Source organism: Planococcus citri, chromosome 3 (assembly GCF_950023065.1).
Source record: "Planococcus citri chromosome 3, ihPlaCitr1.1, whole genome shotgun sequence".
In the NCBI taxonomy this organism is placed as follows: Eukaryota; Metazoa; Arthropoda; class Insecta; order Hemiptera; family Pseudococcidae; genus Planococcus; species Planococcus citri.
In genome coordinates, this window is record NC_088679.1 from 14,564,932 (window position 1) to 14,589,162 (window position 24,231).

Below are 24,231 nucleotides of genomic sequence, written 5' to 3' on the forward strand. Positions count from 1 at the left end.
ACACTATTCGTAGGTAGCGTAATTTTCGCAAGCATTCGAATATTTTCCCAGGATCTGACGACCAGGCAGAATGGTGCGGGCGATTTCCTGCAGTCATCATTCGTCGTTCGCGACCTGTGCATAATTCGACGGCTATAAAAATCGCTGCCAGAGTCACAGTCACAGTACGAAACAATGAGTAGTCAATGGCAAAAGCAGACGCACAGAGAAAAGCTCGTACAAAGAGCGCGGAACCCTATAGAATTAAAACGTTGCGTTCGATGAAAATTCGAGCGTACAAGATAGAATAGGTTCAGTACACTTGAAACGTTTTATCGAAACTTTCATCGAATATGCAAGCTATTGTACACGAGTATCCTCATCGCACGGCAGGAAGGCTACATTCTGCTACACATGTAACCGCCGTAATAGTATGATAAGCGAATCAATAAAATGGCGATGTGTTTAAATTAGGCATTTCTCACTTCAGATGTATGATCTTCTCGCTATAGTCTATAGAACAATTACGCAGGAGTGATTTTTCTACCCTTAGCAAAAATCATTTTCAGAAAGCAAAAAATAGAACGTTGTTTTATCAACAGACACTATCACTTTAGATAGGTATGTAGTATTTTTACCTACCTTTAAACGTACATTGACGTACTACAAACAACCATATATATGTACCTAATACACGAGTACGAAATGTAAGAAAAACACCAAAACCCACGTTTTTATTTTCCCACAGCTTATTATTACTTTGGCTGCTTCGAGCAAATAGTATAAACCTGTGTGCTGTGAAAAATTCTATACGCTGTAAATGCATTTCCCTTTTTCTGGCTTCAGCAGCCGACGATGAAGATAGCCTTAAAGAATGAGATACGAATCTGGATTGTGAGGGGGGGAGGAGTAAGAGGAGGAGAGGCGTCGTCGTCGCCTTCCGAGTTTTATATACGTCGGTGCGTCCTTTTCGTGTAATTCTTTCGTGTCTTACGTGTATTTTTCATTTTATATATAGAAAAATCTATTCTGGATGTAATTTTTAGACGAATTTCCGACCAAATACTCAAAAGTCTATGAAAATGATTTTTTTAAAAAAATACTAGGATTTTTAAAGGTAAATTTTCAATTTGAATAGTGTCGATCAATAAGCAACATATTTCATCACAGTTCTATGCAAAAATCTAAAAGATGAGAAAAAAATCACATACCTTTGAACTCATCCTGCTCCAAAATATCTCGAAGAAACACGACTTCGGCTCGAAATTAGCGTTCATTCCTTCGACGGAACCTGGTAAAAAAAAATTATGATAAGAATGGTCAATTAAACACAAAATTAAAAATAATTCACATTTTAACATTCTGGAGTAATTAAAAAAATTATGCAATTTTCGAGCATGAATCCGGACTATTTTGAAAGATTTAATCTCACGATCTCACTTATTCTTTCATCAGATGAAAAATCAGTTATAAGAATTCTCAACTCGTGGAACAAAAGCTGGATTTTTGGCAGAATATACGTACAAATATACAATTTTTTGGAAGGGGAAAGGGGTCGACAATATTTCTGATTTTTTTAGCCTCTCACAAGCTAAGCTGCCACGACGACGAAGAAAAATGTGCAAAATAATGATCACAAAATTTCAAAAGATGGAGAGAATAAAAAATTCTAAAAATTAAAAAAAAAGAAAGGAAAAAAGTGCAAGATTTCTGAGCAATTTTGGCACAAAAAGCGAAACAAAAGCAGGCCAGACGAGCAACAAGAAGGATAAAATCGAAAAAGGATTGTTAAATTCCCTGGTCTAGTGCAATCATGTATAGGTATCAGGTACCTTATCTACTTATTCGATTTATTATTCAGCGCATTGTACGAATTTTGCTCCAAGTCCAAACACAAATCTTTTTTTGAGCACAAAATTTGAAAAATACATTTTATAGACTCACTCAAATGAGAGAAAAAATACCAAAAGGCATTCAATAATACCGGAATTACAAATTTAAAATGGGAAGTTTTTCAAAAAATGCATCTTATGTGAGGATCTTTTACAAAAATCAAAATTTTTGTTCATAATAATTAAGGGAACCACTCGAGATGTCTATCTCCAATTCGAACTGGGATGCATTTTTTGGAAAAAAACATGGTCTCAAACCTTCATATAACCAGAATTTCAGCAGCTCAAATTGACTTTATCGATTTTTGACGAATTTTTGAAAATGCAAAAATGATAATTTTGAGACATTCGTGTTTTTTACTTTTTTACATAGGTATACATAATTATACCTACCCAGTTTTTTCAACTAAAAATTATAAAAATCAGCTCTAAAACCAATATCAACCTCTCTCCACTAAATTTCACTATTTCCGATCATTCTATCTGGATCCTTTCTTCAGCACGATTTTCGATTTCTCTCGGATTTTCGAATCCCTCCAGGAGACGCGGAATTTAACGTGATAAGCTAAAAAAAATTGAGTTTTGCTCACTCTGAAGTCTCAACCTATTCAACGAGTTTACTTACCATTGGAACAGTTCTCAAGTGGACACTTTCGAGTATGCTTTTTGATAAGGAGGAATAATAATAATTCATAAAGCAAGAAATTCACTTTTTTTTCGCTTTCAAGCACAAGAAGAGCTGAATAATCTTCAAAATTAATTAATTTTCTTCAATAAAATGATTGCATTCTCAATAAATCCCACTCTACTTTCAAAAACGCCAATTTTCCTCCTCATTGAGTACCTAATAAATAAGTATACTTACCAGAAAGAAAAAAACACTCACGCGACCGACTTTTTTTCAAATGCAAATCTTTTATACGAGCAAATTGAGTCACTTTTTTTGAAACATTTGTACAGCACATTTATCTGTTTATAATCGAATCGAATCATTTACGAATTACGAACGATTGATGATTAAAAATAAATAATTGGTTGATTTCTTGATAAATCATTGGAAAACTACGAGTATTAGGAATTTATCTGTTTCCAAGCGAAGTGAATCGAATCGAATCATTCACAACCGATTGATTGATTTCTAAGTGAATCACTCGAGAACAAATTGGTCAATAGTTGGTGAATCATTCATGAACAAATTGAATTTTTTAGTGAATCATTTGCGAACAAATTGATTTATTTACCTAATTTTTGGTGAATCATTCGCGAACGAATAGATTCATTTACTTAATTTTTGGCGAATCATTCGCGAACGAATTGATTTATTTACCTACTTTTTGATGAATCATTCACGAACGAATTGAATAATCTTTGATGAATCATTCGCGAACGAATTGATTCATTTACTTAATTTTTGACGAATCATTCGCGAACGAATTGATTTATTTACTTAGTTTTTGGTGAATCATTCGCAAACGAATTGATTCGTTTACTTAATTTTTGGCGAATCATTCGCGAAAGAATTGAATAATTTTTGGCGAATCATTCACGAACGAATTGATTAATTTTTGATGAATCATTCGCGAACGAATTGATTTATTTACTTAATTTTTGGTGAATCATTCACGAACGAATTGAATAATTGTTGATGAATCATTCACGAACGAATTGAATAATTTTTGGTGAATCATTCACGAACGAATTGAATAATTTTTGGTGAATCATTCGCGAACGAATTGAATAATTTTTGGTGAATCATTCGCGAACGAATTGATTTATTTACTTAATTTTTGACGAATCATTCGCGAACGAATTGATTTATTTACTTAGTTTTTGGTGAATCATTCGCAAACGAATTGATTCATTTACTTAATTTTTGGCGAATCATCCGCGAACAAATTGAATAATTTTTGACGAATCATTTGCAAACGAATTGATTCATTTACTTAATTTTTGACGAATCATTCGCGAACGAATTGATTTATTTACATAGTTTTTGGTGAATCATTCGCAAACAAATTGATTTATTTACTTAATTTTTGGCGAATCATTCACGAACGAATTGAATAATTTTTGGTGAATCATTCACGAACGAATTGAATAATTTTTGGTGAATCATTCGCGAACGAATTGATTCATTTACTTAATTTTTGACGAATCATTCGCGAACGAATTGATTTATTTACTTAGTTTTTGGTGAATCATTCGCAAACGAATTGATTCATTTACTTAATTTTTGGCGAATCATCCGCGAACAAATTGAATAATTTTTGACGAATCATTTGCAAACGAATTGATTCATTTACTTAATTTTTGACGAATCATTCGCGAACGAATTGATTTATTTACATAGTTTTTGGTGAATCATTCGCAAACAAATTGATTTATTTACTTAATTTTTGGCGAATCATTCACGAACGAATTGAATAATTTTTGGTGAATCATTCACGAACGAATTGAATAATTTTTGGTGAATCATTCGCGAACGAATTGATTCATTTACTTAATTTTTGACGAATCATTCGCGAACGAATTGATTTATTTACTTAGTTTTTGGTGAATCATTCGCAAACGAATTGATTCATTTACTTAATTTTTGGCGAATCATCCGCGAACAAATTGAATAATTTTTGACGAATCATTTGCAAACGAATTGATTCATTTACTTAATTTTTGACGAATCATTCGCGAACGAATTGATTTATTTACATAGTTTTTGGTGAATCATTCGCAAACAAATTGATTTATTTACTTAATTTTTGGCAAATCATTCACGAACGAATTGAATAATTTTTGATGAATCATTCGCGAACGAATTGATTCATTTACTTAATTTTAGGCGAATCATTCGCGAACGAATTAAATAATTTTAGACGAATCATTCGCGAACGAATTGATTCATTTACTTAATTTTTGGTGAATCATTCACGAACGAATTGAATAATTTTTGGTGAATCATTCACGAACGAATTGAATAATTTTTGGTGAATCATTCGAGAACGAATTGATTCATTTACTTATTTTTTGGCGAATCATTAGCGAACGAATTGAATAATTTTTGACGAATCATTTGCGAACGAATTGATTCATTTATTAAATTTTTGGCGAATCATTCGCGAACGAATTGAATAATTTTTGATGAATCATTCGCGAACGAATTGATTAATTTACTTAATTTTTGGTGAATCATTCGCAAACGAATTGATTCATTTACTTAATTTTTGGCGAATCATTCGCGAAAAAGAATTGAATAATTATTGGCGAATCATTCACGAATCACGATCACGAACGAATTGAATAATTTTTGATGAATCATTCGCGAACGAATTGATTAATTTTTGACGAATCATTCGCGAACAAATTGATTCATTTACTTGATTTTTGGCGAATCATTCACGAACGAATTGAATAATTTTTGGTGAATCATTCACGAACGAATTGAATAATTTTTGGTGAATCATTCGCGAACGAATTGATTCATAAATTGAAGAATTGATCAATTCGTTCGCGAACGGTTCTTTCAAAAAATTAATCAATTCGTTCATGAATGATTCCCTTACATGAATTAATACTCTCACGAACAATACGTAAACAATTCGTTTGAAAACAGATCCACTTGTTAATAAACGATTCGTTAGGAATGGTGGAAAGTTTGTGAGATTTCAAGTTTCATCGAAATCGGTTGGTTCAGCCTTTTCTAGGTAATCAGTTTTAAAAATTAAAAAAAAATGTTTGTCACTCGATGAACTTTGAAGCTTTGAGCTTTTGGAACTTGATGAATTGTCGAAATGTCCAGCTGGTAAAGGTATAGTAATTATAAATCAAACAGTCCGATGCTTTAGTACACATATGGCATTAAAATCTCTCGAAATCTCTCACTCGGAAAGTTCGGCTTAGAAAGCAGCTCTGCTTACCCTACATTCATTTTCTGTATTATTTTCGCTCTCGCAGAACTTGTATAACAGTTACCTTTTCTTTTTCATTCAACGTTAATTTACCTACAACAATATAATAACCCTGGCGTGTATTTTTCTTAAATTACAGGAGCGTACATCAAGTAAAAAGCATACCCTGGAATGATACCAAAGTATGTAAGGATGCGAGAAAACAATACGGTTTAACAAAACAACAGACGTCTTTTTGCAAAAAATCTGCGGACGTTATGCCGCACGTTCAAGAGGCTGCGAAATTGGTCGTCAGCACATGCGAAATGTTATTCCGATCACGACGATGGAATTGCTCTTCATTGAGGAAGTTACCATTGATAAAAGCAGATTTGAATACTGGTGAGTTTCATGTACCTACGTTTATTATCTCCAATTCAATCCCATACTCTTTTACATAGGCAGAGGCACCTCGTCACGTAACACGTGTCCAGCATTAACCCTCGTAATATGTATTTTTATCGCCTGTGAATTTTCTATTTTGCGAGCTCCTCCGTGCCCCTTCCCTCCTTCACAATTACTAGCTTCATTTCGAATTCTCCGGCTAAAATATCGCTCGTTCTTTATCCATCTACACAGGCACGCTTATTAAATTTTAATTTGAAGGATATCAGTCGGATAAGGTACAAATGATCTATACCCGGACGAACCGGTTCTCCTTATAATTTGACTAATTGATTTCGCATTTTACGACATCGAGGTTTTTTTCCCCCATCAAGACGACGAGAACGTGTGAGACTCGCGATCTTAAAAAAAGCTTATTGAATTAAATTGTAGGTAAACGAGCGAAGTTGATTTTTATTAACGCAATTAGACTCGTCGAATAGTCACCATCGTGTCGTCGTTTAATTTTCGACTTTTTAACATAAATGTATAGCACCTTTTATGTCTAACAAAACGATACATGGTCGAATTTTATCACACAATTATACTTTTTTTTCATAAATTATCAAAGCACTTTAGATGATTTGACATAACCTATGAGGGAAAAATACACGCACGTAGTATATCATCGCGACCAATTTAAAAATAGTCCTGCACGAATATCTTTACTACATCTGTTAGGTAAATATTTGAAATTCAAATAAAACTTACGACCGAACGTGGAAGGTAAATTTCTCAGTTACCTATACCTATACAATATTTTACCCCAGCTATTTTTCTCGTCATGCTTGTTTCTTAAAGCTATACGAAAGACATTCGCATCGCGTAGCTATTTAAAGTCATAAAACGCGGCGACCCTGTAGAAAAAATTTGATTTTTAAATTCGGCTTTTCGTTCCAGCAGCAATTCCACCGCAAAAGAGACGCAAACCAAAAGCACTTGGAAATATTAAAGCGAAAGCGAAATTTATGAATATAATGGTTCACGTGTAGGCTTATTACCTACCTACTGTTTTTTTTCTTGTTTCAGACATTTTTTTTCTTCTTTCTTTCCTTAATGTACCTATAGGTATTTGAGCGTAAATTATAGAACGTTTTACATTTATTGCATGAATTATTATACAGGTGCAACCAGGATGTAACCCCCCCCCCCCACCAAAAAAACTGGGGAATTTTTTCGTGCTTCAGATCGGGCATCTAAATTACCTACCTACCGGTATTTCTGTTGGTAGATATTTGATAACGAATAGAAGATCGCGATTTGAGACTTTTTTTTTTCAAATTGTGATGTTAGCAATGACTCAAAGGTGCTCTCAAGGGAACCTCTAGAACTGGCCCAATCTAGATGGAAACATGTCCCATAACTTCACTATAAGCAAAATTTTATAACCCAAAGTTCAATTTTAAAGTTTTGAAAAATATTTGAAATTTTAAAAATTCAAAAAAAAAAAGATCAACTCGAATGGCGTTTTAAAAACTTTTTAAAATTTTTTGAGCAGATATCAAAATTTTAATAATAATGTAATAACAAAATTTCAAAACACAATTGAGCTGCAGTAAAATTTTGACAAAAATTTGCAAAACTTGCATAAAACATCATTGAGATTTCACGTCTGAATCAGAAATAAAAACATAAAAAACATGGTAATGTGCCTTACTCAAGTTAAAAAAACAAAAAAAAAGTAAAATTTGATGAAAATGCATTCAATTTATAAAAATTTCTTTTAATCTGATATAAAAATATGGAAAAAAAACTTCAAGTAAAAAGTCAATGAAAATTGCTAAAAAAAAAGTAAAGAAATATTTGACAAAATTTAGCAAACACTTTACTGTCTATCATAACTCCTTGCCAAAAAATTATTGCTTTTTCATGACCATTTTTCACATTTTCACCGCATGAAAATACCCTCATCTCCCCCACCCCAAAAAAAATAACTTGAAATCACAAGGAAATTTTTTTCTACTTGTAGGCAAGTATGTACTATTTTAGTTTTTTCAATTTGCTAATTTTTTGAACAAATTTTCAATTTTTTCATTTTTTTTTCATTTTATGGGCTTTTAAAAAAAATTTTTCAAGTGTGTTTCGAGCGAAATTTATGGCTTTTTCATGACTTTTCAAAACTTTTATGACCACCTACCAAAATTCATGACTTTCATGACCGTTAGACACTCTAAATACCCAAAAAATAACCAAAATCAGGTAATTAAAAATGTCCAGTTTTTGCAAATATTGTCATCGAAAAGGTAGTCAATATTTATGCACGAAAATCGAAAGCAAGAAAAAATTAACAGGAGACGCGCAGACGGAGGGGTTAGAAACTTTTATAACATGAGAAAAAGTCAATAAAACGATTAATAAATTGAATCTGAAGGCGAGCCGAACGGGAGGGGAATCACCCCCCCCCCCACTCCAACAGAAAAACTTCGGTGAAAAGTTCTGATTTTTTGGGGAAATTGGCTGACTTGGAAAAAGTTGCGAAGAAAATGTGTGAGCAGGGAAAATCAGAGAATTAATTACTAAATTTTCAATAGTTTTCGGCTTCGCTTCGCTCGAGTCAAATCATTATCTTTTTTCTTTCTCTGACCAAAGTTGAAGAGTAGAAAAATTTACTTCTCACATCAAAAATAATGTTGCTTTACTTGAAATTTTCCAACAAAAAAAGTTCTCTTTGGTGTTGGAACTTCTTATATCGAAAATGATTTTTTGTTACCTCACAAATTGTAAATTTTCTTAAGCTTTGGCACTCGCTACCCTTGAGCAAAATCGAAAATACTTCGTTTCCTTTTTAAATTTGATTTTCAAAGGCCAAAAAACTAAAAAAAAAAAAATGGGAATTTCAGATTTTGGATTTTAATTTAAACCTATGCAATAGCACAATTCAAATTTTTTGTCAAATATAGAACTATCGTTTTTGAACATTTAAAATTATTCAATATTTTCGTTTCCAACTCACCCTTCCAAACTGGAAGGGGGCAGGGGCGCGTCTGAATTACACCGCTGAGAAAATCTGGCGAAAAAAGTCAGGGTGTCCACTCATTTCTAGAAATGATTTTCGCTGACTTTTCCAGGTTTTCCAGACCAATTTTTCCAATTTACCAGATTCTTGAAAAATGAACTGCACATGCGACCAGGCGGGGGGGGGTCCATTTATTTCGAACATCATGAGCTCCAAATATCGTTACTAGATCTACAATTGTGTCATTTCTTTCCAAGCATGACGGTGTGCTCAATAGGGTGGCCCTTATTTAAACTTGGTCAGTCGGGGGGCCCACATAAGGATGACTTGCACCCCCTGCTGATCCTCCGGGACAACTTTTTTCTTAAAGGGGGAGTCTGAAGGAACATTTCTAGCCCTTGTCCTAAAAAAAAGTGGTCCTACTTATAAAATGGCGGCCATTTTGATTGACAGGTCAGCCGAAATCGCAGATTTTGCGTCCCAACATAGGACTACCATAAAAATTTTCAAACCGTACAAAGGTAGATCGAAAGAGCAGGCAAAAATTCGTCACCTGTCGCAGATTTTTGAAACTCGAAATTCCCACAAAATTCCATCAAATGGAGTTGGAAAGCCAAAATTAATTCTACCAAACTATTTCAGTACGCTGTGAAGTCGACTGTAGGTAAATTGAAGACGTCATAACAAAAAGGGGTATATATGACACATATGTCCTTTTTGAGACGAATCCATATTGTTATTCTTCAGACCTTCCTCTATCATATGAGACCACCCCCACTTCACAAAGTCAAAAAACCAGTGAGATATCGCCATTTTAAAACTGCGAAGTCGATTGAATATTTACTTTTTCAGAGATAATGGGTTACTCATGGTCGATTTTGTGTTGTCAACCATTATTTACCTGGTTTAAATCCAAAAATTCGCTCAAAAACATTTTTAAATCAATAAAAAAAAATTGGCCAAAAAAACTTGTCTTTTTTTTTTTTTTTACTCAACATAGCGATCTTTTTTCAGAGATAATGGGTTGCTCATGGTCGATTTTGTGTTATTAACCATTATTTACCTGGTTTAAATCCAAAAATATGCTCAAAAACATTTTTAAATCAAAAAAAAAAATTGGTCAATTTTTCGCATCAAAAAGGACATATAATTCGAAATGTTTGAGCGCTTACCGCTAACACACAGTTTCCTCCAGACTGATGGTGCATAGCATTTCATGTAGTTAGATAGTGGGAAAATAAGATAAAATCGTCACCATGTTCAAATATGCACATTTCTAAACTTCACAAGCACTCAAACTTTCAAACAGTTTTTTCTCAAAATACAACTTTCACACATATGTCCTTTTTGCTATGACGTCTTCAATTTCAAGTCGTTTTGGAGCCTCCAGTAAATTTTTGAAACTTGAAATTTCCCCAAAATGGAGATGGAAAGCTGAAATTAACTATGCACTCCAATTTTAACACCCTCTGAAGACGGCTTAAGGTGAGTTCAAGTAATTTTGGAGCCTCCAGTGACTTTTTGAAAGGTTTCATGGCGTTTTTGGGAGAATTGAAATTTCCAAAAAGCAGCTGGAAGCTTCAAACCCACTTAAGACCACCATGCACTCGACTTCGTATTATTGTATTAAACTTAGTTTGCAGAGTAAATTTCGGCTTGCTAACCCCATTTAATGAAATTTTGGGGAAATTTCAGGTTTCAAAAATCTACTGGAGGCTTTAGTAATTTTCAAAAAATTGCTGGAGGCTCCAAAACGACTTGAAATTCACCTGCAGTCGACTTCATAGCGTATTGAAATACGTTTGCAGAATTAATTTCGGCTTTCCAACTCCATTTGATGAAGTTTTGTGGGAATTCCGAGTTTCAAAAATTTACTGGAGGCTCCAAAACGACTTGAAATTCACCTGCAGTCGACTTCATAGCGTATTGAAATACGTTTGCAGAATTAATTTCGGCTTTCCAACTTCATTTGATGAAATTTTGTGGGAATTTCGAGTTTCAAAATCTGCTGGAGGCTCCAGAACTGCACAGAACGGTTTGAAACATTTTCCAATCGATTTGGAATGTCGAAAATAGGGTATATACCAAATTGTAGCTTTCTTGGTCAATTTGGTAAAATTTTGATTTTTTCCCTCATCTTTGGCCTAAATTTGATTTTCAAAAATTCCCCAAAAATCGAAAAAGGCACTTTAGCACTTGAAATTTTGACAGGTGATGAATTTTTGCATTTTCTTTCGATCTACCTTTGTACGGTTAAAAAATTTTTATGCTAGTCCTACGTTGCAACGCAAAATCTGCGATTTCGGCTGACCTGTCAATCAAAATGGCTGCCATTTTATAAGTATGTAGAGGGAGAAATATATTCATACCTCCCTACTGGGAAAAAAATATCATATAATTACACAACCTGAAGCGAATATCCGCGCCGCGATTCCTTATCTTTAGGGGTGGATTAGCCCTTATCATGACGTAATTATTAACCAATGATAGCAGAGGAACGCGCGTACCATTCTCCCACCCGATTTTATATTTTTCTACCTTGAGCTTGGTTAGTTTTTCACCCTCATAAATCAGTCTTCATATTACTGCCATCCTGCCTGGTTCTCCCTTGGACTACCTTGGTTGAACTGGCAGGACTGGGCGTGGATTGTCCATCAATATTATTTCATCTTATCGATTCAATTTATTAATTCTATTAATTTGGTAACATAAAACTAGCCAGGTATATGGAGTTCAGGGGCCACTGTGGGTATGTGGTACTCTTTATTCTGAGTCTCATAAGCTGATGGGATAGTATGTGTGTCGTCTGACTTGGTACACTACCTATTATTTGCACTGAAGTCTGGAAAGAGATTACTTCCGGAAGACAAACACAATCCTTTCTCGAGGTGTACTTGGGTACTCATGTCTAACCATTGTAAACCAAGTTCAGGGTGTCTACTAAATCCAAAAAACAAAATTTCGTACCATTTTCGTACTTTTATCGTATTTTTTTGTACATTATATTTTTAATGTAGTTACCTATACTTTGTAGGTACATTGGAGGGAGGGAGTGTAGGTATCATGTCATTTGTACTACAAAAATTGAAATTTCAATGTTCTGAGCAGTGTGGTCTGGGTCGTCAAGAGCCGATGCGAGCCCCGAACGAATTTGGCCCATAGAGGTTTTCCGAGAGGGGGAGGGGGTTTGACTGAAAATTTGTCAACAGAAGTAGGGAAAAACTGTCCATTTTGCTGATTGATATCATATGTAATAAGACTTACAGAAATGTTCATTTTCTGTTTTGTATTTTTGGGGGCCCAAAAGTGATTTTTCTGCAATCTTACATGAAGAAAAAATTGGCCCGAGCGAAGCAAGGGCGAAAGTTTTTGAAAATTTGATTTCAAAAGACTTGAAAACGAGACTTTGAAAAAAAAAGAGGAATGGCCCGAGCGAGGCGAGGGCAAAAACTTTGGAAAATTTGTATTTCGAGAGAACTATTAAAAAAAAACAATGTTTTTTAATGCAAGGAGTTCGTTTTTTGGTTTATAAAATTTTAGAATTGAAGAGATGTTTTTAGGATGTTGATTTTAATAAGAAAAAAGTCAGAGAACAGGTCCAAGTGAAGGCGAAAACTATTGAAAAATTGTATTTCGGGAAGTAGGTATACAAGAATTTCATTTTTTACTTTAAAACTTTAAAAATTGAATACTTTGTTGACGATTTTTTAAAAAGAATTTCAATTTTGAAAAAGAAAAGAAAACAATCCTAAGCTAAGCGAGGGCAAAAGCTTTAGAAAATTGAAGTTTGAAAAGCAGAACAATACCAATTTTAATGAAAGAAATTCTGTTTTTCTTATCTCAATTTTCTTCAATTTTATCAATGGTTTTTTGAAATTGTAAGCGGGAAAAAAGCACCAAATTGGGCAAAAGCTTTTCTAAATTTGTAATTTCAAGAAGCGAAACAGCAGTAATTTAAATGCGAAAAATCCAGTTTTTCCACCAATGATATTTTAAAAAGTTTGTTTAAAACTAGCTACTTTCTTAACACAATGAATAATTTGAGAAAATATAGAAAACAATAATTTGGCCCGAGCGAAGCGAGGGCGAAAGCTTTTGAAAAAAAAAATTGAGAACACATATGGTAATTTTTTCAGCAAATTAACATTTAAATCTTTTCAAAATTTCGTACAAATTTTGTAAATTTTGTACATTTTGAGCAGTTTTTCGTACTTTTTTGGGCCATTTTCAAATTTCGTGTTTTTTTTTCGTAAATTTGTACTTTTTTCGTGCTGTAGACACCCTGAAGTTTCGTGACAATACAACGTGTTTGAAGTTAATTTGACTTTCTTATTTGCGTAAGTGTTTGATGCCTCATACTTAGTTACAAATATTCCAATGATAATATTACTTGTGCAATGTCCCTCTAGGGGAGAAACACGTAGGATAGGGGTATAGTCTTATTCTATTGATTGAGCCTAAGAGCACACTTGTATGATAATATTTAGGGCAGCCCCCCAACTGACACCTGCTGGGGACTGACCAAGTGTAGACAGATTATTTTCTAGATTGACTCCATGGATACCTCCCTGAGGGTACTGGGTATGCTTCAGCCTAGACTAGACATTTATATTAGCCATCAATATAACATGTAGTTCTAAAAATCTACCTCTACAAGTAGGGCCACCTTTTTGGTTTCGCTTTGAGAAATTGAAATTTCAATTACAATGAATGTTCTCTTAAGCTATCCAACCGTTTTTTGTACCTATTGGACACCATTTGAGAATCATTAAGGCGGAGGGAATAGATTAATTTTCATACAATTCGGATGGGTAATTGCTGAGTAATTGCAATTTTAGTTCATTATTTTAATGCATTAAATCCTAAAAAAGGGAAAAGGGGACTTGTAGAACACCTGCCGCTCATTGTACCCTGCTATACCCCCAGTCTATTCCATCACCAGTTGTGTTTCATTGTACCCTGTTACACCCACAGTCTGTTAGCTGTAAATTCCAAGTGGGAGTGGTTTGGTGGGGCGTTTACTAAACAAATATATTATTTTAATGCCCTAACCCTCGTAGTGAATTCTTGGCTGAGTGGTTAGGGCATGTAGGTACGAATAGGAAAAGTTTAGGGACCCAGGTTCGCATCCCCGTGAGGTAAGTACGTAAGTGACGGATTTTTCGTAGGAAATGTTGGATAGGTAAATGCTTTGGAGTTATGTAGTACATGATAATGGGGCAAAAATAATGCTGAAATTGAGTTATGAAATATGAAATCATTTGCTAATTGAAATTTCATTTCATTAATTTTTTTACTACCTATAGCCATAAGTATAGTAAGAATTATGTTGACATGAATAATTTTCAACTTTTTACTTATAATATAAAAATTACTTCAAAATGAGTAATTAAACTTTTTGTACAATTGGTTTATGTAATTTTTATTATCATGATTTACCCGTTAATGGCACTATAAAAAATTGATATTTTTATAGCTCCCTGATACATGTGCGTAAATGTTCACCCTTTCATTTGACATGTTTGACTCATTGCCTACTTTTGTATTTTAAGGGGCAGAATTTTTTGAAAAAAATGTCATTTTTTCATATTATTTGACAATTTTTTGTAGCCGATCGAAAGCGGCTGGAATGAAACTACCACCTGGTAAGTATTTATGCATCCATGCTTTACCAATTTATATACAACAACTTGCCTATCTTTTTCATTTAAGGGGCAAAAAAAAAGCAAACATTCAAAAATAATTTTTATTTCACTCATCTTAAAAAAATTCTGCCCCTTAAAATAAATAAGTATGCAATATGCTCAACAGCGGAATTGAAGCGCAAGACATACACACGCATGTACCAATAGTCGTTACCACTTGAGCACTCTTTCCTTCCAGCGTAACGCAACGAAAAACCGTTGGGGTGAAATTCACCCCAGTGTGCCTTTCAAGGGTTTAGTAAAAATTATTAAAACAAAATGATTTTTACTATTGGTACCTATAGCAAAATTCATTTAAATGATAATTTTTAGTATATGATTACAGTAAAAATTATTGAATGGAATCTGGTACTTGATTGTGCTAAATACCAGTAAGTATTTAGTTAAAATTTTTTGTAAAAATTACCCATATTTTTTTTCGTGTAATTTAGAGGCAATGCGAATTCTTAACATATTTTATAAGATTTAATACTTAATTTAGAATAAAGGCAAATTATGAAAATTGGTTTGAAAATTTATAAATTTGAAGACAATGGAAATTCTAAAAAAAATAATATGAAAATTTGTATTTAGAGATGCTGAGAATTCCAAAAATTGATTAAAAGTTCTGTAAGTTGCAGATAATATGAACTTGAAAATTATATGAAATAAGTATTGTAATATTTATGAAGATGATGAGAATTCTGAAAAATTGGAGGCAATGTGAATTCCAAAAATTGAGTAAACGTTTTTACAATTTGTGGACAATATGAACTTGAAAATTGAATTTGAAATTTTTTAATTTAAAGACAATAAGAATTCTGAAAAATTATTCAAAATTTGGCTATTTAGAGGCAATGTGAATTCTAAAAATTGATTGTAAATTTCCTAACTCAGCAGCAATGTAAAATTCTGAAAATTTATTGAAAACTTTATGAAATTGTAGCGATGGGGAATTCGGGAAATTGATTTGAAATTTTGTAAATTTTAAAACAATGCAAACTATGAAAAACAACTAGAAATTTCTTAATTTACCTAGAAGCAATACAAGCTTATAAATTATTCTGAAATACCTATTGTAATTTGGAAAATATGAAAACACTGAAAAACAATTATTATTTTGAAGCAGTGAGAGTTTCAAAAATTCTCATCACTGTGACATGATTGATTCACTTATGCACTGCCTAGATGTATCAACGGTTATAGCTGTAGAAAAGGCAGCTAGCTACGCACACTTTGCAGCTAAGCTTTGCTTAGCTGTCTAGTTTTTTTTTAGGACAAGGGCTAGAAATGTTCCTTCGGACTCCCCCTTTAAGAAAAAAGTTGTCCCGGAGGATCAGCAGGGGGGTGCAAGTGATCCTTATTCCCCGACTGACCAAGTTCAAATAAGGGCCACCCTATTGAGCACCCAGTCAACAAAAACAATACTCGGCAAGTGTCATAAAATTTAACATCGCATCGTCAACATCACGTTGACCGAGTTTCCTACATCAAAGACGATGACAATAAAAATTCCCTGAATGCTTCGTATTAACGTTAACGTTCTCGTCTGGTTGAGTAAGTTTCATACGTAGGTGCTTCCTGTTTGATATACTTTTTCAAACGACCAAACGACCAACGCGAACGGCGAGAACATCCAACACAATACAAAATACCTACATACATACATACATACGTTGCTTGGCTAACGATACAACATCCACCCCCTTGCATTCTTCCTGTAGCTCGATAATCTTTTTCAATAAAAACACACACAACTTTTCTACCCTGATTACTGCCTACGTATGTTGTACATCATTTTAAATGAAAGAGATTATCATATCATGTAATACAACCCCCTTCATCGCATCCCTCGCTCATAATACTTGTACGTATGTTCAGTTCAACTGCCTATATACCGTGTACCACCTACATTGTAATGCAGCTACACGACTAACTTTAATTATCGGTCAACTTTGTGGCAAATACTTGTGCTTCTATCTTTACACTTCTCTACCCTACGTGCCTTTGAAAAGTTTGCAATAAAATTTGATCATAGACGATGCGACTCGACTACATATAGGCGAATATTAAACCCACTCCTATAAAGTCTGCGGTTTGTTATCAGGAAAATTCAAAGACTGGAGATCAATATTTTAAAACTTCGACATCAAAATTTACCGCAACCATCCCCCGTCAAATTCCACCCTTATCCCCCATTTACAACCTCGTCATCGCTGACCATTCTTCATTCTTCTGTGTTTGCACAGGTACCAAAGAACGAGCCATAGTGCACGCCATGAGCACGGCAGCTTTAACATACACTGTTTCGCGAGGCTGTTCGCAAGCATCGATCAGCAGCTGCACTTGCTCCGACCATCCAGACGAGCCTCCGCATGGTAACTTCAAATGGGGCGGTTGCGGGGACAACGTTGATTGGGCGTCGCAATTCTCCAGGCAGTTCGACAACAAAAAGAACCCCAAACGAGTGAAACGCGTCGTCAGCAAACCTCAGAAACGCCTCAATGAACAAAACCAGCAACGCAGAGACCGAGGCACAAACGATGACGGCAACGAAGTACTCGACCAAAATACCGATTTACTCAACGAGGTACACAATCACAACGGCGAAATGGGCAGAAAGGTAGACAACAAAACATTATTATCACGTACTATATGTATACTATGCCAGACAAAACACCACACCTAAATCCTTACGCCAGTCGACGCGAAAAAGCTCGCACAAATGTCACAATTTCGAATAATGGCGCGTCTCTCTTTCTCTCTCTCTGCAGGGTACACTGTATAGTGTATACAGCAATGTGAAAATAAGCTCTGTAGATTATCACGTTTCATCTCCTCTTCCCCCTTCAAAGTACGGACTATGTGGGTAGATAACATTAGGCACCTTAGCATCAGGTACTGTACGTAAAACACTAACAAAAATTACATCATCCTATAAACCTCATGAATTTTGCAAAAATTATCCTTTTTGATGGAGTAAATCCTTAGAGGAAGTCTAGGTACGGTACAGTATCTCTTCCGTTGAGGAAAAAAAAGACGAAAATATTCTGAAAAATACGCGACTCGAATCGCAACAGACGTAATGAATAAATGAACGAAAATTACCAGCTCACCCTTGAGGCATCGCAGTTCGAGCTTGGTAGAATCAATCACGAAAGTAACGTTTTGTACAAGTACATACATACTTACTCATCTTGAGTTTATTTATTTTTTAATGCGCGTATTTTTTCCCAACAAAACACAATAATAATTCAGAGATTGAGAGGTTATTACAGATATATAAATTCATTATACAATATGCACTGAATTTTTCATACCTAATAATTTTTATTACAAGGGAGATACTTCTCCCAATATGCAGAAATTTTTTTAAACTGGAAATTGAAATTATTTGTAGAAGAAACAATATTGTATTAGCCATTTCGCTGAAAAGCAAACATTTTTGTCTTTTTGAAAAAGCTAGAATTTATGCCAATTTCTGGAAAAAATCAAGACTTTACAGATTTAAGCAGAAAGAAGGCTCCTTCGGAAGGTAAGTATATAAGTAATTGGTGGCAAAATTTTTTGTCAATTTCTGACTAAAAAGCGGAATTTTTTGGCGAATTTTTGAAAAAATGAGAGACTTTTAGGAATTTTTTTGCATAAAAACGACACTTTATAACTAATAACCATTTCGTTAAAAAGCAAACATTTTTGTCATTTTTGAAAAACTAAGAACTTTCGACAATTTTCGGCGAAAAATTAATTTTTTTATCGAATAGAATCATTTACGAACGATTGGCGATTGAACAAACCGATTGATTTTTAAGTGAATCATTCGCGAACGAATTGATTCGTATAAATGACTCGTTCGCGAACCAATCGGTTCATTTACTCAATTTTTGATGAATCGTTCGCAAATAAATTGAGTAATTCTTGGCGAATCATTCGCGGATGAATTGATTCGTATAAGTGACTCGTTCGCGAACGATTCGATTCATTCACTCATTTGGTGAATCATCCACGAACGAATTGAATTATTTTTTGTGAATCATTCGCGAACGAATTGATTCATAAATAATGAATCATCGGCGAACGAATCGATTCATATGATTATTTTTTGGTAAATAAATCACGAACGAATTTATCAACTGTTGGTAAATCATTCGCGAACGAATATTGTTGATGAATTATTCGCAAATGACTCGATTCATTGTATTTATTTTTCGTGAATCATTCGCGAACGAATTGACGAACAAATTAATCAATTGTTATTAAATCATTCGCGAACGAATCGAATTATTCGATTACATAAGTATATTTTTTGCAATTTGTGTCAAAAAAGTGAGACTTCTCTCAAACTTAATATGTAGTAGAAAAAAGCCAAGACTCTCGGGTAATTTTAATAATTTTGAGAAAAAAATTGAAACTTTTTGGAAGTAAGCGATAAAAATTGTAATCAACTGACAACTTTGACGACAGACGAGTAACACAGGCAATCCATTTGGAGATCATGCACGACTGTTTGCCTAATCTTAGATTTGAGGGAGCCGAGCTTTACTCAAATAAAAATACAGGAGGCTCTCGATTATCCGACTCCGAATTATCCGACTTTCGGGTTATCCGGTACAAATTTATCCGACTTCCATTTCGCATTATCCGACCCAACAAGGTCGGATAATCCAAAATTTTAAATAAACACCCCAATTTTTGATTTTGAAATGTGTAAAAATATGCAGTATGCGACGTTTTGTATTCTAATGGTATTATTTTCTTTGAAATCGACTCAATTTACCTTAAAAAATTATAATTTGAGTCTGTATTTAATTTTCAGTCATGTACAAAAGTATATTATTTTTGTTTATTCGTGGTTTTTTCAATTCATTGTTCCTATTTTGAGCCAAAACTTGATTTTCTGGATGCAAAATTGCCTTCTCAAGCTTTTGCACTTCATTTCTACGCAAAAAAATGTCATGTTGGATTATCCGACTTTTTTGGTATCCGACCCACCTTACCCCCCCCCCCCCCAATTAGGTCGGATAATCGAGAGACTCCTGTATGTACATTATGTAGAATCGATGTTGCCATGCATAGTTTTAAACTTTCAGGAAGTACCATGCGAGAAAAAATATCAGAAAAACGAGTTCAAAAATCATTATTTTTAGCTTTATTTATTGAAGATTTATAAAATATATATATATTATCAATAGTATAAAGCTATACAAGCAGAAAAAGTTCAGCAGGATCTCATTCAGCCCCAATTATATTTAGGAAGTTAATTTTTTTCAATAGAAAGCCCTCAACTAGTACTTGACGCAAAAAATATAGCGGACGATAGATTTTGAATTCAAGACCCCAAATTTGGGGGGAAGTGGGCTAAAATCAACATGAAAATTTTTGGAAAAACGTTTTCTTTTAAATCTTATTTTGAACCGAATTCCAAAATTTGAACCGGTTTGGTCCCATACAAAGGGAGATATGTCCCAAAAACCAAATTTTGACACTTTTGAGCCCTCTCCTCCAAATTTTTGAAAACTGGACCGATTTCCCTGGTTTTTGTTTTAAAATCTTCCTCATGACATGTAGATATGTTATGAAACATTTAGAATTCAAAATTTTTCAATTTGATCCTAAAAAATTGAAAATTATTTAGATATCTTCATAATGTCTGAATTCCTCAATCCTCCCTTCTAATTCAATTACTTACTTTTATGAAACTATATGCGAGTAAAAATTCAAAAATTGCAAAAAACTTATCAAAACTATTTCAAGATGGATTCGAATTTTCAAACTTATGACGCCTTCTGGAGCGATTTGAATTGGCAGGCGAAAATTCAACTTTCACTGGAGGCTCCAGATCGGCTCGATAATGGTATACTTATAGCGATCGATTTTAGAGTAAATTTCGAGTAATTTGTAACAAAAATTGGCGATTTTAGACATTTTTTTTCTAATTTGAAATTTCCAACTTCTGTATAGAAAAATGTCTCCTCGACAGTGAACATTTTTAATAATGTTTTTTTTTAAAATTTATGTCAAGCATTGATTGAAATTTTATTCAAGTTTTCAAAGGTTTGATAAAATTTTAGCGTTTTATATTGTGTGCAAATTGAAGTAAAATCATTTATACTGAAAATAACAGAAAACAGGTTTTTTTTTTTTTAATTAAAAGCTTGCCATAATACGTATTAAGAATTTATCGGTGTTTTTTCCAAATTCTTAAAAGTCATACACTGTTCTTAAAAATTTTGGCACTTCAAATTTACTAGGTTACATTTTTCTTTCAACGAGCCATTTCAATTCAGTCGAAGTTGAAGGGTTGTAAATGTTTTCAGTTTTCTTGTCAGTTGTTGGATATTCTGAAAATCGATAATTTTGGTAATCAACACAAAAATGTGAGCTACCTACGACCTTTATAAAAATGCCCTAACGAAAAATAATGCTGCAAGGGCAAAAGTACATATAACTTATACGACTACCTATCAATAATTTTAAAACGTAGATGACAAATTCCCTGGACATTAAGATTTGCAATCATACTCGTAATTTTGTTATTCCATTCTCATTATAATAATAATAATTTGATGTCACGTTAAGCATATCTACCTACATTTGAAATACCAATGTGGGCTACTTCACATTCGATTTCATTCAAGTACCTATAAAGCTCACGCATGATAGGCAGTTTTATTCTTCGAACGTATCACAATGTAGGTATGCATCTCTGCGGATTTTGTTTCAAGATGAAATGAGTTCTGAAGTTGATCAAAATTTCAAAATGACACACACACCTTCTTATTAAACCAACACCATAATTCCCCAGCGTCCAAACTCTCACAAGTAGGGAGTATATAACTGAAACACATACACGTTTTCAGCCAGTATTCGCTGATCGTTCTACATAGTCCTGATGTGCGTGTCATCGTGTTCTAATCCTTTGTACTTTTTGTAAAACTGTGCTGTACTTTTCGTACAATAATGTTGAAAAATTGCGATCATTATAAAAGATTATCGGCTTCGGGTATAACATGCCAATTATGCCACACAAGCAACAAGCAGTCGTCAACCACAGCATCTGCAAATTCAACAGCTCCTTTTGAAATGAGACCAGCAATGGAAGAAATTATGGACTGTACTCCAGAAAAGATAGGAAATCAAATTCAAACCAACGAGCAAAACTTTGCACATTTTCAACTACAACTGAAATTTATACGGAAGAAATTCATTGATAATATAGCACGTAAGAATGTTTTTCAAGATGGCAACGATGGAAACACGCGAATCAGAGATCAACAGTCATGGTGACAAAATGGGGTAAAACTGTTAAAGAAAGAGGAATATATTATACTTACTATTTATTTTTAATAATTTTAGCTACACAATTCTTTCGCCTGCAGCGCCATATCAATGTTTATTTTCAATGATTTTAAGGTCGCAAAATTTTCTTGAGTAGATGGCATTAAGAATGCCGGTACATTTGCCAAAGTAGCATTCTGCTGTCTACTCGAGAAGATTTTATTATTTTGTAGAATGTTGTTACCCACAACATTCAATAGGTATGTAGAGTTAATGAAACATCTCAAATTATTCAAAAAGTTTCCTTGTAATTTCAAACGCGTTCCTTTTCATTTTATTTATTGATTACCTACTCGTATATCTGTAGGTAGAGTGCACGTAAATATGCTTTATCTGAAGATGAATGTAACTTACTATAGTTTATGAAAATATATCATCTGAATAATAATTTTCTGCAAATTCATTTATTCATTTTGAAATATTTAAATCTGTGTTAAATATTTTTCTCTGTGTTTTCATAAAAATTCTAAAATATGGCGATATCTGAAGTTTCTGAAAAAAATGTACACACTGAGAGCTCGGTGAAAAGCGAGTTTTGTCATGCAAAAGGACGTAGCAGTGCTCGATCAGATCCATTTGTACTGTTTGCATCAGCTGGATTCAGCACAGCAAGGGCTTCGTGCCAGATTCGCCAAAAATCGAAAAATGCACTTCAACACTTGAAATTTTGACTGTTGATTAATTCGTACATGTTCTTTCGACCCGACATTGCCCAGCTTAAAAAATTTCGCGCGAGTCCTATGTTGGAGAACAATATCTGAGATTTTGGCTGACCTATCAATCAAAATTGCCGCGTTTGTTAGTGAGGTCAACTTCTTTACAGCAAATTTGATTTAAAATGTCTCTCAGGATGTCCCATTGAAAAAAAAAAATTTCCCACAGGATCTAAGGGGGGAGGAGGGTGCAATTTTTCTTACTGCCATATATGCCGGACTATAAACTAATAGATAGTCAGCTTAAAAAAATCAAATTATGTGTTTTTTACTTTAAACATTGTGAATGAGCAGGCATTCAACTACAAAACTATATATTATATTCATTAAAGTAACATCATATCAAAATGTCAAAAAGTGGTGCTTTTTGAAAGTCTGGTACTAAAATCCGAAATTAAACATTCATCCCTTCATTATCGTTTTTTCCGTGTTACTTCTCGACTCTTTGAAAAATTAAAAATTCAATACTTAGTTCGAAAATACGTACCTACTTATCGAAAAATTGCCATAAAAACTAAAAAACTAACAAAAAATTAAAAATAAAATAAAAATTTGGTAATTTTTAAAAAAAATTATATCAAAAAATTGTCATAAAATTGAAAAAAAAAATAAAAACAAAAAATTTGGTACCTAACTTTTTAAAAAAAATTTCTGAAAATTTGGAAATTGCTCTAAATTAAAAATGTAGAATTCAAGTTTATATCTTAGTACCTACTTACCTTGTACAGGGTGGCCAGAAATATCGGGTACCCCTAAGAAAGTTTTTCATTAAAAATATAGGTTGGCAACGTGAAATAGATGCATATTATGATTGGTGGAATGTTATCTCTCCAGTCCAACAACCAATCATGTGCTATCATTATTATCATTCACTGTGACCAACCGAAGTATTTAGTTAGAAAACTTTTTTAGGGGTACCCGATATTTCTGGCCACCCTGTACATACTCGAATTAAAACGAAAATTACTTTTTTATATTTCCAAAAATACGTTTTTAAACAATAAAAAAATAATTTAAGTGCTTCGATTTGTTTCTCAAAACACAGGAAGGGCAGGAGGTAATGGAAATTAAGGACTTGCAAAATCAATTTAGCGTCCCCCACGGAAGGAAATACAAAAAAATACCTGACTTATAATAGCACCACGTCTCTCACCAATTGAAAATTATTTTATTCTCTAAAATACCTAATAAATGGCATTGAACTTGTAACACTGAGAGCGTAACTATCGAACTTTCGAACTAGCCAAAAACTGAATTTATCGAATTTATTTCGACTTCTCAGCCTCAGCCTCATCCCTCATATCTCCTCTCCCGAGAAAATTGATTTATCGTATTATTTTCTCA

The 24,231-nt window shown here is 33.5% G+C and overlaps 1 protein-coding gene and 1 long non-coding RNA gene across 2 annotated transcripts in view; one reads left to right on the plus strand and one right to left on the minus strand.

Moving 5' to 3' along the window:
- Positions 1 to 24,231, minus strand: part of LOC135841273 (uncharacterized) — a 282,388-nt gene that overhangs the window by 111,133 nt on the left and 147,024 nt on the right. The window contains exon 5 of the long non-coding RNA XR_010557871.1: positions 1,191 to 1,270. This is a non-coding gene — a long non-coding RNA (uncharacterized LOC135841273). The remainder of the gene's footprint in view (positions 1 to 1,190; positions 1,271 to 24,231) is intronic.
- LOC135841270 (protein Wnt-11-like) overlaps positions 1 to 24,231 on the plus strand; it is a 79,270-nt gene that overhangs the window by 41,384 nt on the left and 13,655 nt on the right. The window contains exons 2-3 of the mRNA XM_065358153.1: positions 5,913 to 6,154; positions 17,086 to 17,459. Coding sequence (XP_065214225.1) covers positions 5,913 to 6,154; positions 17,086 to 17,459 — 616 coding nt within the window. The remainder of the gene's footprint in view (positions 1 to 5,912; positions 6,155 to 17,085; positions 17,460 to 24,231) is intronic.